The 17,260-nt window shown below is 40.1% G+C and overlaps 1 protein-coding gene across 4 annotated transcripts in view; it reads left to right on the top strand.

Annotated features, from left to right (window-relative positions):
* PALLD (palladin, cytoskeletal associated protein) overlaps positions 1-17,260 on the top strand; it is a 2,901,248-nt gene that overhangs the window by 1,361,167 nt on the left and 1,522,821 nt on the right. For all 4 annotated transcript variants that reach the window (XM_044062575.1, XM_044062576.1, XM_044062578.1 and 1 more), the window contains one exon: positions 1,463-1,529. In XM_044062575.1, coding sequence (XP_043918510.1) covers positions 1,463-1,529 — 67 coding nt within the window. The remainder of the gene's footprint in view (positions 1-1,462; positions 1,530-17,260) is intronic.

Genomic DNA, 17,260 nt, shown 5'->3' with positions numbered 1-17,260 from the left:
AACTATGTTTGGCCCAAAGTTAAAATTAAAACGTAGGCTGTGGATTAATCATGTAGACCTTTAACCCCATCCAATTGTCAAGATTTTTCTTAAAAATGGAAAACGTTGCACGTTAAGAATATATAAGGTAGACTCACTCCAGAATCTAGGTTTCAATTCCAGTAACAGAGTAGGTAAACAATCTAGAACGTGATATTGACTTAAACCTATTAATTTTAAAAGTGTAATCCCCACCTTTAGACAAAAGTTACAAATCTGTTACACCAATATTAAGCAAACAGCACAGCTCTTCATCTCTTAGAGTCGTGCTTACTGATTATAACTTGCCATGCAGAAATCTGTAATTAATTGAAACTAGACTAATCTGTTTCAGTCTAGTATTATATGTAAGATTTTAAAACTCAGCAAATTGTTGTGTAACATATTGTATCCATTCCAAAACAAATAGGTCTCCCTTGCTTGAAGCAGAAAACGGAATTGTATTCTATGAATGGCTTCACATAAACTATGTATAGTTTCTTCATGAAGTTAACATCCAAGGTCTTGACAGTCAATTAACTCATGATCTCATGGCTTTAGCTTTAGCACGAGTTGTTGAAGTAAAGTTGTTTGCCAAGAATTCGGTATATGAAATTGCTTATATAATTGTGATTCATAAGCTGTAGAATTCCTGCTATGTTGTTGGACAAGTCCATCACATGGCATCTTAGTGAAGTAAAATTTCAACCCAAGTTTGTATGTATGTATGTGTGCATGCTTGGGTGGAGAAGGTGAGATTAGGAATATGTGCTGACAAGACAGGATCTCACTTTTATTAAAAAGATTTATAGAGATGCTTAGGAAGCAGATAATTTAATAGATTGTTATCTCAGAATAATTTACACACAACTAGTATGATGAAAAAGTAACATTGTTTACAGTGCCATCATTACAAAAGGAAAAGATGGTAGTTAATTCATTCTGCAGTCTAGACAGTGAATTGAGATTCTGTTGCAGGAGATAAACAGTTGCTGACATTCACATGTGCTTGTCTGCCCACCGCAAGTCTATAAATACTTTCCCAATGAAATATAAATACTCCAAATATAAAATTTTATCAACGCCTTTCATCCTTCCAGCCTGGAGAACAGACTGAAGCCAAGTTGTACTTAAATCACAGTTTAACAATGAGTTGTCAGAATCAGCCTGGCAAACTAAGCACTGAGAACTGACATTTCTAGGATTTCTGCCCAAAGATTTTGGAAGTTCTCCCCTTCTCATATCCCAAGGGGTAAGGATGCTGAGAGTCTGTGAAAATGACGCATTGTTTAATGACCTGATGACCATTAAAAGTTCTTGTTGTGGGGAGGGTTACAGAGAGGGGGGAGTACAGCTGCTGTCATGCTCCTGATTAATTCTTGGACTGTTTTTCATTTTACGTAGGGATATTCCATTAAATTACTATAACTTTCCTTCTCTTTAGGTGCCAGTTCAACTGATTCAGAGGGAGAGGGTTCAATGCTAAAAGCCAAACCTGGAGCCATGCCACAGTAAGTAAACATCTTGTTACGTATAATTAGAAGGTCATACAAGTAGCATGCAGACTTTCATAAAAGAATGAGTGAGTGAGCAAGAACTTCAGTGCATGCAAAACAAGAGTGTCAGACAGATTTGTTGTATAACACTGCAAGTTCTTGAAGAAGCCTTAATATAACTTTATTTTTATTTATTTATTGTTTGCTCAGCACTTGGAATTAATAATTCTGTTAATCATTTCATTGACATTTCTGTCTTGTTGGATATGTGTAAGTCATTAACTTCTTAAAAAATAAAAAAAGAAAATTATTTATTATTTTGAAGTGTTTTTTGTTTTTTGTTTTTTTTTTGATAATCACCATCCTCAACACCTCGATATCCTCAAGATACTGTTTTACAGCAGGATAAACTGTGAGAGATCAGTTATTGAGATGAAATGTAATCTTAATAGGAATTGATCTGTGATTTTTCTGGTTCATGTAAGCAAATGGGGACATGGTCAGAAGAACGTTAGTAATCCATAATATATATACCTATAGTCCGGCATGTTATGTGCAACCAATAATATATTTTTTCACATCAGTTATTTTTAAGGCATTACGTACCAAAACAGAATTTTATTCCTCAACAGAAGTATCTGTTTCTATTGTTTTGTCTTTATTAGATGTACATAAAAACTTTTATTACATCACAGTTACTCCCTTGGCAACAACGTCATTACACAAGATACAGAACAGTGGCTTAGAGACTGGGCTACAGTTTGAGAGACAGCTGGATCATAAAGGAATAATACGCAACAAAGATCACACAAATTCAAATTCACTAAAAGAATCACAGGCCTAAAGCAGATGCCCTACGCTGACCGCCTTAAAAAACTCCAGCTATATATTGTCTACTCAGAGGCGATCTCTGCTTAACATACAAGGCCATGTCAAACCCAGAGCTGTTGGACATGCTACACTTAAAGAAATCCCAATCCCTCAGAGCTACACACTCCAGGGATCTAAACCTTGTCATCACAATAAACAAAACATGCTGGAGGGATAGGTTCCTGACCCAGAGACTCCCCAGACTCTGGAATAGATTGCCCATACATGTCAAGCAGAGTGCCTCTTTGGACCTCTTCAAGAGGAACCTTGATGATTGGATGGGAGAAAGGAAATTCACCCCAGGGATCACGTCAGTCGCCCTGCTAGACAGGGGTCCAGGAAAGTAAATAATGTGGGAAGAAATAGCCAGGGAATTGTTATGGCTAGGCTTGTATAGGCCCTAGGGCTAATAGCCTAGTACCAACCTATGAACCTATGAACCTATGAACTTTTTTGATAAATAGGAGAGAGAGAGAGAGAGAGATACATCAAGTTTAAATGGTCATTGCATCAAACTGTCATTCTTGTGTTCTTAAGCAATTTCACAGAAGCTTTGTTAATTCTTGAAACATTATATAATGCAGTCATGGCTGAGAAAATTGTCTGATACAGTGACAAACCATTTACCTAACAAAGAGAAGCATAGCTGTCAAATATTTTTTTACTTACACTGTACATCATGGAATTCATATGTAGACAAAGACTGCACCTTCCATATTCAGTGTTTTTTTTTTTTTTGGCAAGCAACAAGGAATTTTTGATCCATGCTATTCAATTAATGCATTATTTCTGCAGCAAGTTCTCTCACTTCCTTTTTTTTGGCCCTCCCTCCATGACCATCTAGCACATCCCATCATCCTTTTGATACTTTGGTTCATGATAGCCACTACCAACAGGGTTGAAAGTTGATTGTTAGTGATGGACTGTCATCCTAGGTACATCTTTTATTCCATATGCATGCCAAACATCAGTAGCAGTATCACAGGATGATGTGGAATTAGAACATTCTAGGAAAATCATGCACGCCAGTAAACAGTTATTTCTAAAGGCAGCACTGCTCCTGTCCAGGAAGCTGATGCTCTAGTTAGGTCTGCTTCTCTAGCAGGACACATATGACTAAGATGCATATGCATGCCCTTTCCCTAACCCAGCATGGGCGAGCCAACAGTGGTTGCTTCTTTCTCATTCTTTTGCAAGGGTTGCTCAAGCACTTGAGTCACTAATCAAAGGATGATTGGTTATACTGCAGTCAGGGCTGCAACTTGCATGCCACAGAGTGAATTAATATTCCCAGATTTTTTTTTTTTACTTCATTGAAGAATTTGCTAAATAACAATTTGCCACCTGGTAAACCTATGTTCATGTAGTGGTTTGGCTGTCTGAATGTTGGGCCAATAATACTTGTATATATATCAACAGGTAGTTTGTTTGTTTGATGAAGTTATGGATGTTAATGGGATGAGAGTGCTTAACTTTGCAAAATAAATTAATTTTGTACATTTTTCAGTTCTGACATTTTTTGAGTGAATTTGGAAGCTTTTTCAGTTTCCTGGCTGACTGGGTGTTACTTGGGTTTTGTCTTAGTTAATAAAAAAGAAGCAAACTGCCGGTGGGTAATCAATGACCCCCAGCATTTCTTTTTCATATGTAATATGTTTTAATGGGATTCAGCTTATTGCTGCCAAAAGGCATCGCCATAAATTTTTATTATCTAAGCTCCTAGTTCTTGAAAAAAAAAAAGCCAGTACAATCCCCAGCTCCAAAGAAAAGCCAATGAGGTATTCTTTCAAAAATGTATGAAATGCAGTCCATGTCTTCTTTTCCCTCTTCAGTGTCATTCAGCCTTCTCTGTTATTCCATTTTGGGGACTTCTGAGCTCCCAGGGCTGCATTTTCTATATCTGACATTTTTGTAATACAGCAGCATGGTCAGTTTAGTATAGGACCACAGCATTGCAACTCTACTCATAGTAGCATGGCTGAACAAATAATTTGTTTACCCACATAGGTTCATAGGTAGGTACTAGGCTATCAGCCCAAGGGCCTACGTAAGCCTAGCCAGCAAGGTTCCATAGATTACGCCACCCAAGAAAGTTATTTTCCTGTGCCACTGTCCAGCAGAGACACAGAAGTGATCCCAGGGGTGTATTTCTTATTTCCCATTTGCTCATCAAGATTTTTCTTGGAGAGTGCTAAAGAAGAACTTTGCTTGACATAGATAGGTAGTGTGTTCCAGAGTATAGGAAGTCTCTGGGACAGGAATCTATCCCTCCAGCGTGTTCTGTTTATTGAGGTGACAGGGTTTAGGTCCCTAGAGCGTGTAGCTCAGAGGGATTGGGATTTCTTTAGGTGTAGCATGTCCAACAGCTCTGGATTTGACATAGCTTTATATGTTAGGCAGAGATCACCTTGAAGTAGGCGATATGCTACGGAGTAAAGCTGGAGTTTTTTGAGGCGGTCAGTGTAGGACATTTGTTTGAGGCCAATAATCCTCTTTGTGAGGTACTTCTGTGGCTTTTCCAGCTGCTGCAGATGTCATGTGAGGTACATTCCAAAAGGGGCATTGTACTCTATAATGGGTCTAATGAGTGACGAGTAGAGGGGAACAATTACCTCTTTTTTCCTGGATGAGAACCCTTTTATGATGAGGTGTGCCATGTAGAAGGACTTCCTGACTACTGTGGAGATGTGACTATCAAAAGAGAGACTACTGTCCACCTGGGTCCCAAGGTCTCTTATCACGCATTCAGTGTTAAGTAGATTGCTGCTTATGTGGTAGTTCATGGGTACAGAGTTTTTACCAAAGGGGATGACACTGCACTTATTGGCATTGAGCTTGAGGCCATGGCTCTAACACCAGGCATCTGTCTCATTGAGGCCCTTCTGTAGGATGTCCACATCATTTGGGGACTTGACTATGGCTCCTAGTTTTCAGTCATCTGCAAACTTCGTTAGCCAGAGGCCTTCTATGTTAGCCTGTACTTCAGAGAAGTAGATACCAAACAGGAGAGGTCCCAGGACGGAACCCTGTGGTACTCCATTTGTCACTGCTTTGAGGTCAGATTTGGAGTCTGCAACTTTTACAGTGTGGGTTCTGTCAGTGATCCAGTTGGCAACCCATCTTGTGACATAGGGATTTATACCTAGTTTAGTGAGTTTAGCTATAATTCCAGAATGGGGGATGGTGTCAAAAGCCTTGGCGAGGTCAAGATAGGCTGTGTGAACAACCTTACCCTCATCCATGGCTTTGGTGATGGTGTCAAAAGCCTTGGCGAGGTCAAGATAGGCTGTGTGAACAACCTCACCCTCATCCATGGCTTTGGTGACTGCATCAACGAAGTCAATCAGGTTCAGGAGGCATGATCTGCCTTTCACAAACCTAAACTGGGTGGGATCCAGAGTTTGGAGGTTACCAATGTCTTTGTTTATGAGTTCCATGATGATACATTCCATGGCCTTGCAGACCAGGCTCGTCAGGCTAATAGGTCGATAGTTCCCGGGATCAGTGATGGCTCCCCCTTTTTGGAGTGGGATAACTGTTGCTGTGTGCCATTCAGTGGACACAAAGCCTGATGTGAGCCTATTATTGAACATGGTGCTTAAGTTGGGAGCCAGTTCATTCTGAAGTTCATGTAAAATGCAGCCTGGGATGTTGTCCAGTCCCATGGATGCTGTGTTTTTGGCTTTAGAGTGTGCAGCTTTTAACTATGTAGTTGTGCTTACAGGGACTCTGCATTCTTCCTGTATAGATATGGGCCCTTTAGGGGGTGAGAGAAGGGTAAAGTTAGCACTGAACCGATCTGCCAGGATGTTGGCAATATCAGTTGTTTCTGTAATTTTCGTGCCTTTGTGCTGTAACTCAGAGCAGATCTGGTTGTTGGTTGGAAGGGTGGCCTAATGGCTAAGTTGTTTGCCTTACACACACGAAGTGCAGGGTTTGAGTCTCACAAGGGATACGTGGCTAGGTTTAAAATGGCTCGCTAGGGCAGTTAGCCTAGTACTAATCTAGATTCTTGACATAGCTATAGAATGCTTTGTGGTTGTCCTTGGATTTAGTGGCAATTTTGTTTTCGTAGCTAGCTTTAGAGGAAGGGATCTCAGCTTCTTACTGAGGCTGACCAGGGAGCTCCTCCACTCATGGGATTTTACTCTCTTTTGCAACAGTTTCTTCCTTCTGTTGTACAGTTTGTTTATGGCAGGGGACCATCAGATTGGCTTCCTTTTTTTGGAGGATAGCGTCTTGGTTCTGTTTGGGATAGCATGATCCCATGCACTTGTGTAAGTGCTTATAGAGTGCATTTGTGTAGGATTCAGCAGTTGTAACTGTATTGTCCATCTGTATGGGTGTCATGAAGTTCACCACTTCTGTCTTAAGAAGCATGAAGTTGGATTTGGAGAAATTTTTTACTGTGGTTTCCTTAATGGGGGGTGGGGGTGGGATGTGGATATCAAGGGTGGTAAGCTTATGGTCTTTGTTCCCTAAGTAGGAAGTAAGTAAAAGAAACTACTTTGCTCAGACCACATAAATAACTGGCTGCAGCTTGCAAACAAACATGTCTTTTTTCCCCTGCAGTTGTGTATCTGTCTATCTCTGTGACCATATACCTGTCTGCTGTAAGCTGTTACCTTTTATAACTCGGCTCCATGAATGTTGTTCCACCCTGAAGTGACACAGTTATGCAAAGTTGCTGCTAATCAGTGCTCACTGCAAGGCAGGTTCCTGTCTTGATACTCTGGGTTGATGCTACCAACTTCCAGCTTATGATCACAGTTCCGCATTTACCAGCAATAATAATTACAGCAATTAAAAATATCTACCAGTGGCAATTCTGGACTGCAGAGTGTGGTACTACATTTTAAGTGATCCAAGAAACCAGGATTGGTCAAGTTCCTTTTTATCAATGACGTCTGATGTCAGTATTTCATTGGCTGGATTTGTTGGCCAATGAGAATTTAAAAATTGGAGCTATCAGCAGCCATATTGGAATAGTGAAACACATCATCTGTTCCTTGTCGAAAGTAGAATGTTTCACTCTACCTGTTGTGGTTAAGAACTCTGCTTTAAAATATAAATCCACCTTTGACTGCACTAAAGAACGTATTTAGATTGTCAGTACTCTGGGCAAACGTAATCATGTGGGTTACTGTTCAAAGGCAAGGATACCTGACTTCAGTACAGACATTACTAATGTCAACTCATTTAACTCAAATGAAGACCTCCTAGCTTAGTTATTTCTGTTGAAAGAACATCTGTGCCATTGAAGCTCGTGCGTTTATTTCAGCGTTGTAATTATGACAGTGGGCTGAATTTATTAATTTTAGTGTGAATCCTCTGGCTAGTGCTTTTAGGAGCCCTGTGTTTGGGTTTCTGATGTCTTCACTGCTGATATGAATATCCCGATCCAATCCTGATGGGATCTCCTGACAAAATTACCATAGACTAAATTTATTAATCCTGCTGTGAGCTTCTTGACATTGTTTTTCTTGTTGATCTCTTATTTAATCCTATTGACATCCCCTCTACATATTTAATCCTGCTGTGGGCTGCTCAGTTTCATTAGGACTATCAAGGCCCCTAAAGTAGTTAATTCCATCTAACAGCCGGCACCTTTTATCCTACTGTAGCTATGCTGAGTCCGTTATTTCTGCTGTTGTCATGTTTCTCTTTTAATTCATCTGTGGGTCTATTACTATTAATCTTACTAGCAGTCCCCCAAAAACTGTGAAGCTGTCATGGCCATCCACTTATGTTTTAAATTTAGAAATTCAGTAATGTGAAACCACAGCTGACTTGATCTATTAGATGGAAGCATCAACAAACTATAATATAGCAGTTGCTTTCTTGTAGCTTACATTAACTGTCTTATTTTGTCTCTGAGAATAAGTACATGAGTGATTTTGTTGATGTATTTTGCTGAGTTAAATTAGGAAGTAGTTCTGACTGAAAGATACAGCAGTTTTTGATTGTTGTGAACTTTAACAAATGGGGTAATTTATGTTTGTCCAACATATGCTGGCATACTTATTCTGATTTATGAATAAGCAGTAATTGGGGGGGGGGGGGCAAGGATAATTTAAAGCATGCTACTTTGTTTAAGCGATCTGGCTAGAAATGAGACAGTGCTATAATTTTTGTTCATATACTGTAACTACCATTTACAAATATCACTGTGTATAGCATAGTTTTGTTGCTAATTTTATGTATGTATGTATGTCTATAGGAAATGTAGTATCGTGCATCAGTGTGTTAAACCTCTGTTTACATCGTACATATGTAACTAAATAAACAGCTGTTGTGACAGCGTGTGTCTGTGTGTTAAACCTCTGCTTACATTGTACATATGTAACTAAATAAACAGCTGTGGCAGCGTGTGTCAGTGTGTTAAACCTCTGCTTACATCGTACATATGTAACTAAATAAACAGCTCTTAGTCATGACAGGTTAGTCAGCCACCACTGGGAATAATGTGTGCAACAGCTGCTGGTGTGAACAAGGTTTTGAGCAGATGATTGGACTGTTAGCATGACTTTATTAACACCAGCTGAGCATGAGAATGATTGTGAAGTGGATAGACCTCCAGGGGACTGGCTACCTTGGTGAGGTACTGAAGTATGTAACAACAACACTGAAGCAAAAAGCCATTCTGTGCATTTGCTGTTTGATAAAGAAGCTTGCTTATGAAAGACCTACTAGGATGCTTGTGCTAGAGAATAGGAAGAAGGGATCATCAGATGTAGGAGAGAAAAGGGAGATGTTCTTCGTGTTTCACTGTTGCAGTTATTACATTTGGGTAATCCGCTGGCAGGTTGCCCTCAGTCGGCCTGAATTCAAAAGTCTTGGGTCCTGCATCAGTTGCTGTCTCTTCTTCCATAATGTCAGGTCATCAAGGGTATAAAACAGGCAGCCGACAACATTTTCTTTAGTCTTTCTTGCCGCGCGGTGCCCGAAGCAGAAGCAGTTTGAAAGTGCCGGTCGACAGACTCCTGAAATTTTCGAATTCGAGTTTCAGAACCGAAGTCTTCACTAAAGCTAAGTACCCCATTGGGGAAACTTTTTCTTGCTCCATACCGATGTCAGTAAAAGTTAATAATTGCATTACTTGTGGGAAGCAAATACCTCATAAGGATTTCCATTTGTACTGTATTCCTTGCCTAGGCCCTGATCATAAAGTGCCTAGCTGTCGGTTTTTGTGCTAGATTTAACCAACGCACTATTAAGCGTTGGTATATCTTTGCCTCAAAATATTTTGGAAACAGATTTAACTATCCTGAAATGTCATCGGATAGCAATCTGACTGCCGGAGTTCACAAAAAACGCAAAGAAAAGCACAGAGACAGACCGTCGAGGTTCAAAACCGACAACAAAGCTTCTCTTAAGCCAGTCGCCGGTTCACTGGTACTCAGTGAGGCGCTTTCGCAGCCCCTGATACCCACTACTTTTGAGTCACAGGCCTCTACCGAGACCTATGTGGAGTCCGGCATGCCGCGAGATTCTCAAACTATTGTACCCGTGGATGTCTCTCCCTCAGATGGGTCCGGAGCCGCTGAGCAGGCACCGGCTTCTGAGGGTGTCTTCAGGCCTCGGCATTTCTATATAAAACTGACGCCATCTTCAAAATCAAAGACTAAAGCAACTTCTAAACCTAAAAAACCGACGCATGAGCCACATGCTCAGGCCTCTATGCCTAAAAAGCAGATGATCCAAATGGCTGAAGACCTAATTACTTTGATCAGGGGTTCCCAACCCTCTCCTGATAAGAGGCTTAGGCAAGACACTGATTATGAATCTTCAGATCAGGTTTCTATTTCTTCTGATTCCTCTTCTGATCATGAATTTTCTATACTACCCTATGAGGATTCTGATGCAGAGGAATCTGTCCCATCTGCATCTCCTCCTGAAGATTATTCCTTTGGAGAAACCTTGCATACTTTGAGGGAGCATTTTCAATGGGAGAGTCAAGATTTCTCAGAATCAAAAAAGAGGCTTAGGGATTTCCTTCTTCCTCAGCATAGGCCTTTAGCCGTACCTCCTGTTTTAGACATTGTGAATGATGTGTTTTCTATACTCCTTACCTCTGGCTCCTAGCAAGCCAGACAGATATTACAGGGTTCCTGACGCACACAAATTTTTATTTAAAAACCTTGCTGCTGACCCTGAAACTATTTCACAGGGTCCAAAAGGTGTAAACGCCTCAACAGCAAAAAATCCTACCCCCCTCTGATAGAGACTCCAGGGCATTGGATAGATGGGGAAAGAAGGTTTATACATCTGCAACCTTTGCAGTTAGGGCTTTAAACTGCCAGTTTCATATGCTCAAGTATCAACAGCATGTTATGGGATTACTGAAACAGAAAATTATGTTGATTTCTGAATGTGCAGAAAATAAAGAATTGCAGGAATTATTGCATGCAGCAGAACAAGTTAGAAAGCATACTTTGCAGTGTGGTTTTGATTCCTTAGAGGCCTCCTGCAGGGCCGCAGTTACTGGATCTGTGATTAGAAGGCATGCCTGGCTAAAAGAGCAAAATTTGCCTGATCATGTTAAAGCTAAATTGCTGGATGCACCTTTACAGCATGATACTCTGTTTGGTATTAAGGCAGAAGAGATTTTAAAGAAAATGGAAGACAAAGCTAAGTCTATGCAAACTGTAAAAGACTTCTTACAAGTGCAGCCACCAAGATTCAGTAGACACTGGCCTACAAAAAATTGGTCCTTTCCTGTGTCCACGGGGCAATGCCAGGCACCCTAAAGGTTCTAGATACCAGTCACAGGATTCTTACAGGTCAAAGCAATGGGGTGCCTCTACCTCCAAATCTGGAGGAAATAAAGTGCAACCCTACAGTAAACAGTCTCAGTGACTTCCCTCTGCCATCACCAAGCACTTATCTTTTGGCAGCTCCCTTAGGGGGAAAGTTAGCACTTTATGCTCAAAATTGGCAGTTAATAACCCAGGACAAGTGGGTATTAAACATAGTATCACAGGGATACAGATTCCACTTCCACACTGCCAATTCCAAACGGTTGGCCAGATCTGCCAAAAAATCAATGGGCAGAGGCACAGGAACAAGTTACGTCCCTCATGGATATGGGGGCTATTCAGCCAGTGCCAGAGCAGGAAAAAGGACAAGGATTTTACTCAAGACTGTTCTTGGTACCCAGAAAAGACAACGCCTGGTGCCCAATACTGGATTTATCAATTTTGAACACATCACTGGACATTCCAAAATTAAAAATTCTAACTTTGCAGCAGCTTCTGCCCATGCTGGGCAAGAACGCTTGGCTAGTGACTTTAGACTTAAAAGAGGCATACCTGCATATCTCAGTAAGGGAATTGTGCAGAAGATACCTCCGTTTCAAGGCTGGCTTTATGCATTACCAATTCTCTGCACTGCCCTTTGGCTTATTTACTGCACCCAGGGTCTTTGCAAAGTGCCTGGCACCAGTAATTGCATTTTGCAGACAAAGAGGTATACAAATCTATCCTTACTTGGATGACTGTCTCATTCAAGCAGAGAACAAGGACATTCCTCATCAGCATCTGGCATTTGTGAAAAGGCTTCTGACATGCCTAGGGTACACAATAAACGAAAAGAAATCACAACTGATACCCTCTCAAAAGATAACATTCCTGGGTGCAAGCTTGGATACAACTGCTCAGATGGATTTCCTCACGCCTGACAAACAAAGGCAAATGACTATTTACTTCAAACAGATTGCAACAAAAACCCAGTTATCTGCAAGACAAATTCTGCAGGCTTTGAGGTTCATGGCATCCTGCATTCTACTGATTCCATATGCAAGACTGCATATGAGGAAACTACAGTGGTACCTAAAAAGTTTATGGAGTCAACATTGTCACAGTCTGGAAACAATGATTCATCTCATTCCCTGCCTACAACAGGAGCTTCTTTGGTGGGCAGAGGTATGTCACCAAAACATGGGACAGTCCTTCACTCTACCCCCTGCCAGCCAAACCTTAACTACAGATGCATCAGACTATGCATGGGGGTCCACCTGGCGGGAAGATGCATTCAGGGCATATGGACCCCAAAACAAATGTATCTGCATATCAACCAAAAAGAGATGTTAGCTGTTCAAAATGCCCTGACAGCCTTCAAGGACTTATTTCATCCAGGACAACTACTGATAAAGACGGACAACACCACGGTTATGTGGTACATAAACAAGCAGGGGGGCACGCACTCATACCCCCTTTGCAGACTAGCCATGGCATTGTGGGACACAGTCTTGACCTACCAAGTACATCTTCAAGCTCAATTCCTGCCAGAAAAGCAAAATACTCTGGCAGACGACTTAAGCAGAAACCTTATGGACCCTTCAGCATGATAACAAAGAAATGGGGGAGCCCGGACATAGACCTATTTGCCTCTCCTCGGAATTATCAACTGGACAAATTCTGCACAAGGACTTATCTCTACCAGGGAGACCCTTGTTTGTAATTTGCTGGAAGCTCCCAAACTGTCTTTATGGATAAGTGAGTCAGTGATTTTGTAATTTGTCGGGAGCCCGCTAACACTAAAAAAGTAAGTGATTTTTGTCGATTGCCTGAATGCTAAGTACCCTGTCCCTCCCCATGTCTGCATGGTTTCCTTCAAGGTTTTCTCTGCCTCCTGAAAATCATATCCACTTGACTGACTGCTCTGAACAGTCCTTATACACTGCATTTATCTTGTTTCTTGTAGCCATGGTCATGGCTGAAAAGGAATTATAAAGTACAGTTCACTTACCTGGTTAACAAATGAATAATTTAAACTAAAAGAATATTAGCATATGCTTTATTCTTCCCAGTTGCTACTTTTCCCATTTTCCATGGAGTTCCACTCTGTTCTTACCCATTTTTATTTGTCGAAATACTCTGCTGCAATCACCCCTTCATGGGACTTGTACATTTACATTTATGTTACCATCCTGCTGTCTTTCAGTTCTTTAAGTGTATTTATACTGCAGTCCCGCTTCCTGATCTCAGAGAAAGATATGACAGATATTATTGCTTATGATATTTAGACATTTTTTGAGGTCAAACTGTATGACTACTGTCATTGTAATCAACAATTAGTTATGACATATTAATCATGGCCTCTGATAAAATAAGATATTACAAAAATTTCTCCTAATTGCTGATGTTCAACACTGCAGCAATAAATTTTAAATGATTTCCTCTTCTTCATTTTCAGAGTATGTTGTGTCTAATTAAATATGGTTATTGAAGCCTTCAATTTTGATACATTTTGTATGCTTGTGTCTGTATTTAGTTTAAAAATACATGAGCATTACATTTAATTTAAAAATAGACAGATGCATACACGTGCATACATGCACCTAGACATAGACAGATATACAGACACACACACACACACACACACACACACACACACAAACACACACATATATACAAGCACACAGACACATAAAGCATACTCACACACACACACACACTTATATTTATGCTATTAATCTTGTGTGGCCTTCATACTTGTAATAAATCAATACTTTGACTGACATGGAATGTGACACTACCCGATTTGTGGATTGATTGAGTGTGACTTAAAAGCTGCATGCATTTAACACAAACAATGGCCATGCCTGATGTACTTCTACATGCTTTGTCATGTCTCCATGAAGAAATAAGTTATGTCAGTGCTCTTCTCCCAGAACAGGGGATGCTAAACATCTGGATGCTTTGCAGAAATGGCATTTCATTAGTATATTCCCACTGCAATCACAGCAAATGGCTTCTGTCATGGAAGTTAGCGTACTGATATACCTAAGCAGCACATGCTTTAGGCAAAGTGTGTACTGAAACACATATTGCAAGTCACTTTTTACAGGAGTTGACATTTATGAACTAAGTAAGATGTACTTAATTTAACTTACAGTACCAGCTGGGCATACCCATTCAGGAAGACTTCTTAGTTTTCAGAGCATACAGTATCATTATTAACACTTGAGTGATATGTGAAGATGTGAACCTGCCTCTGGGTTTAGTTTATTGACCCATGTGTTGTAGTGTAGTTTTCAAGATATGGTATTTTCACCCATCCAGACACAGCTAAGTCTAAAGCTACAGTACTTCCCCCTCATTGTTACATGCATAGTTACAGTACTTCCCCTCCTTGTTACATGCATAGTTACAGTACTTCCCCCTCATTGTTACATGCATAGTTACAGTACTTCTCCCTCATTGTTACATGCATATTATTACACCCACACAATGGATAAATAACATAGGCTTAAAAAATAGAAACTTTTGGCATATGAATACCTAATGTTAGCATCAAATAATCAGCCATTCTTATAACTGTTGGTAGTACTCATATGTTCCTACAGAACTAGACAGGTATTTCTTTTCCTTCAGTCCAGCACTGGCCTGGTTGTTGACTGACTTTCTTTGTAAGGTTGGAGTTGCTTATTAGTGCTTCTTGCTGTGTTTTGGACACTTAAAAATCACTGATGCAGTACTTTACCCCCATGTCATCCTCTTTGTTTCATAACATGTCTTGAAAAAAACAGTTTGACTTTAAGTTCTTTTCTGGAAAGATCTGAATTTCAACATTAATAAGAGTTGTCATGCTAGTCATAGGAAATGAAACTTGCACAGTTGTCTCTGAGCGTTCATGCAAAGAAATGCATTCCTTTCTTGCTAAAAGATCCACTGTTTTTTCAGAACATAAACAAGCTATTTGTTCATCTTATTAACAGAGGCCATGATCTGGTAGACAAAACTGTTTTAGCTGTTCATCAGGGTGTAACAATAATTCCACTCAATGAGCTGTTCTCCTGTGTATTTCATTTTTGGTAAAGGATAAATTATTGAATGTTTCTGGCAGCAGTGGTCACTAACTTTGAGGATTCACAAAAGCCAGCGATTTCTGCCATTATCTTCATGCTTCTGATGTAGCAGTTCACTTCTCGCTTCTTAGTCTTTTTGTCTACATTAACATTTCACAGAATATGTGTCCTCCACCATAACTCTCATTACCTGAAATGGATCCAAAACCTGCAAACTGCCAGAAGAGGAAGTATAGAGGATAGGTGTCTAAGGACAAACTCCACTAACCTGATCCAGGTCATAGACATGTTACATTTTGAGGCCTAAATTTAGGCCATAAGTATATCGTATTCCCAACCGGTATGAGAAGGCCACTCTGCAACCAGCTAAAGGGAAGCACATTATTTGTTGCAAACTGGAGATCGTACTCCAAAATGTATTGACACTCACAGACAAAACTGTATAGATATTGCTGTGATAGGCCATGTGATAAGAACTTTGATGAAGACTTTGTTATCACTGAATTTATGACTCAAACATTTTAAGAAATAAAGTTAAAAAGAATGCTAAGCTGGAGTATAAGAATAGATATGTGGTTGTAAACCATTTGATCCAGCAGATGAAACTTAATAATACAAGAGTGTCAGTGGTACAGGTACTGGGTATGCTTCTTGTCTAATAGTAACTGGAGTTCAGGAAAAAACATCACTTAGTGGTAAGGCTAGTCAAGAGAAAGTAGTTGGTGATCTCTTCTTGTTTGCCAGGAGGAAGGTTTGGTTGCCATGCGTAGCCATGTGACACATGATGGATACCAGGGATTCTACATGTCAGTAAATCATGTTAGTAAGGGTGGATATGACAGGTTTGCTCTGCATACATGTAGGGCCCACAAGTTAATTTGCTGTGTCTACTTGTCATGTCCGCCATAGTTACTACAAACACGTTTTGATGTTGATCCTGTATGGATGGCAGGAGGCCCCTTGACTGACTTGGGACTTCACCTCAACCATCAGTTCTTAGCCTGTTTACTTGTAGTGGCCACTAGGTTTGTCCACTAGCCTTAGCTTGGAGTATGGCTGGAAAGGCTGTCTGGAGTGAATATGGGCCTTGTGAAAGTGTAATCCGCTATAGGGGCCATTGCAAAGTGAGGAGATAAGGAATGTTGAAAATATGACAGTTTGCCCCTGCTACACACACACACACACACACACACACACACACACACACACACACACACACACACACACACAAATGTGTGCATGTATATATATATATATATATATATATATATATATATATATATATATATATATATATAAATTGACATACCCCCTATCTCAACTTTCTACATTTCAGTTCTAATTTCTGGGGGAACAAATTCCTCATTCCAAATTACCAGTGCATTTCATTCTTTTCCAAAACTATTCTATGTTTCAGAAAACCTTAGCACATTGATGAAGCCTTACCTTGAAAGGTTTCTGGCTTATGCTGTCTTTCCAATTCATGTACCACTGAGTTTTTGCCATCATGGCAGCTTCAGTGCAAACAACGATCTCACGGGTCAAGCTGAACACTAATGTGACAGTCTAAGGGGTGGCTAATGTTAATTAGCCATGGCTGTCCTCCTGAAGTGCTTGTACCTCCTGACTTACTTGAATGAGTAATTCAGAGAATCACTTCGTGTAGTAATATTTTACCCTAGGAGGAAAAAGTGAATGTTGTCAAAAGACAATGGTCACCCATTCATATAAGTGATTTCAAAATATTGATGTCAATTACCTTGCGTTTCTCTGCATGGCACGATGTATATCTTGTACACTTTGCTGAATGCACTACATTTTCAGTGTTACATAGAATAATACATACAGCCCCCCAAAGCAAATAAAAAGCAAACCACAAATCAGGCAAAATTTAGTAAAATCCATTCCAACAGCCTGCGTTATGTGATGCAGTCAATAAAGTTCTTTGACAGCCTGTGTATATGCCCAGTATATCTCCAGTAAAAAAGGGCTAGAACATGATGTTCTTTGTGTTTCACTGTTGCAGTCATTACATTTGGGTAATCTGCTGGCAGGTTGCACTCAG

Source organism: Protopterus annectens, chromosome 2.part1 (genome assembly GCF_019279795.1).
Source record: "Protopterus annectens isolate FY-2018-M chromosome 2.part1, PAN1.0, whole genome shotgun sequence".
NCBI classification, from domain to species: Eukaryota; Metazoa; Chordata; order Ceratodontiformes; family Protopteridae; genus Protopterus; species Protopterus annectens.
Note: the sequence above shows the minus strand (reverse complement) of the source record. Positions and strands in the feature narration are given on the sequence as shown.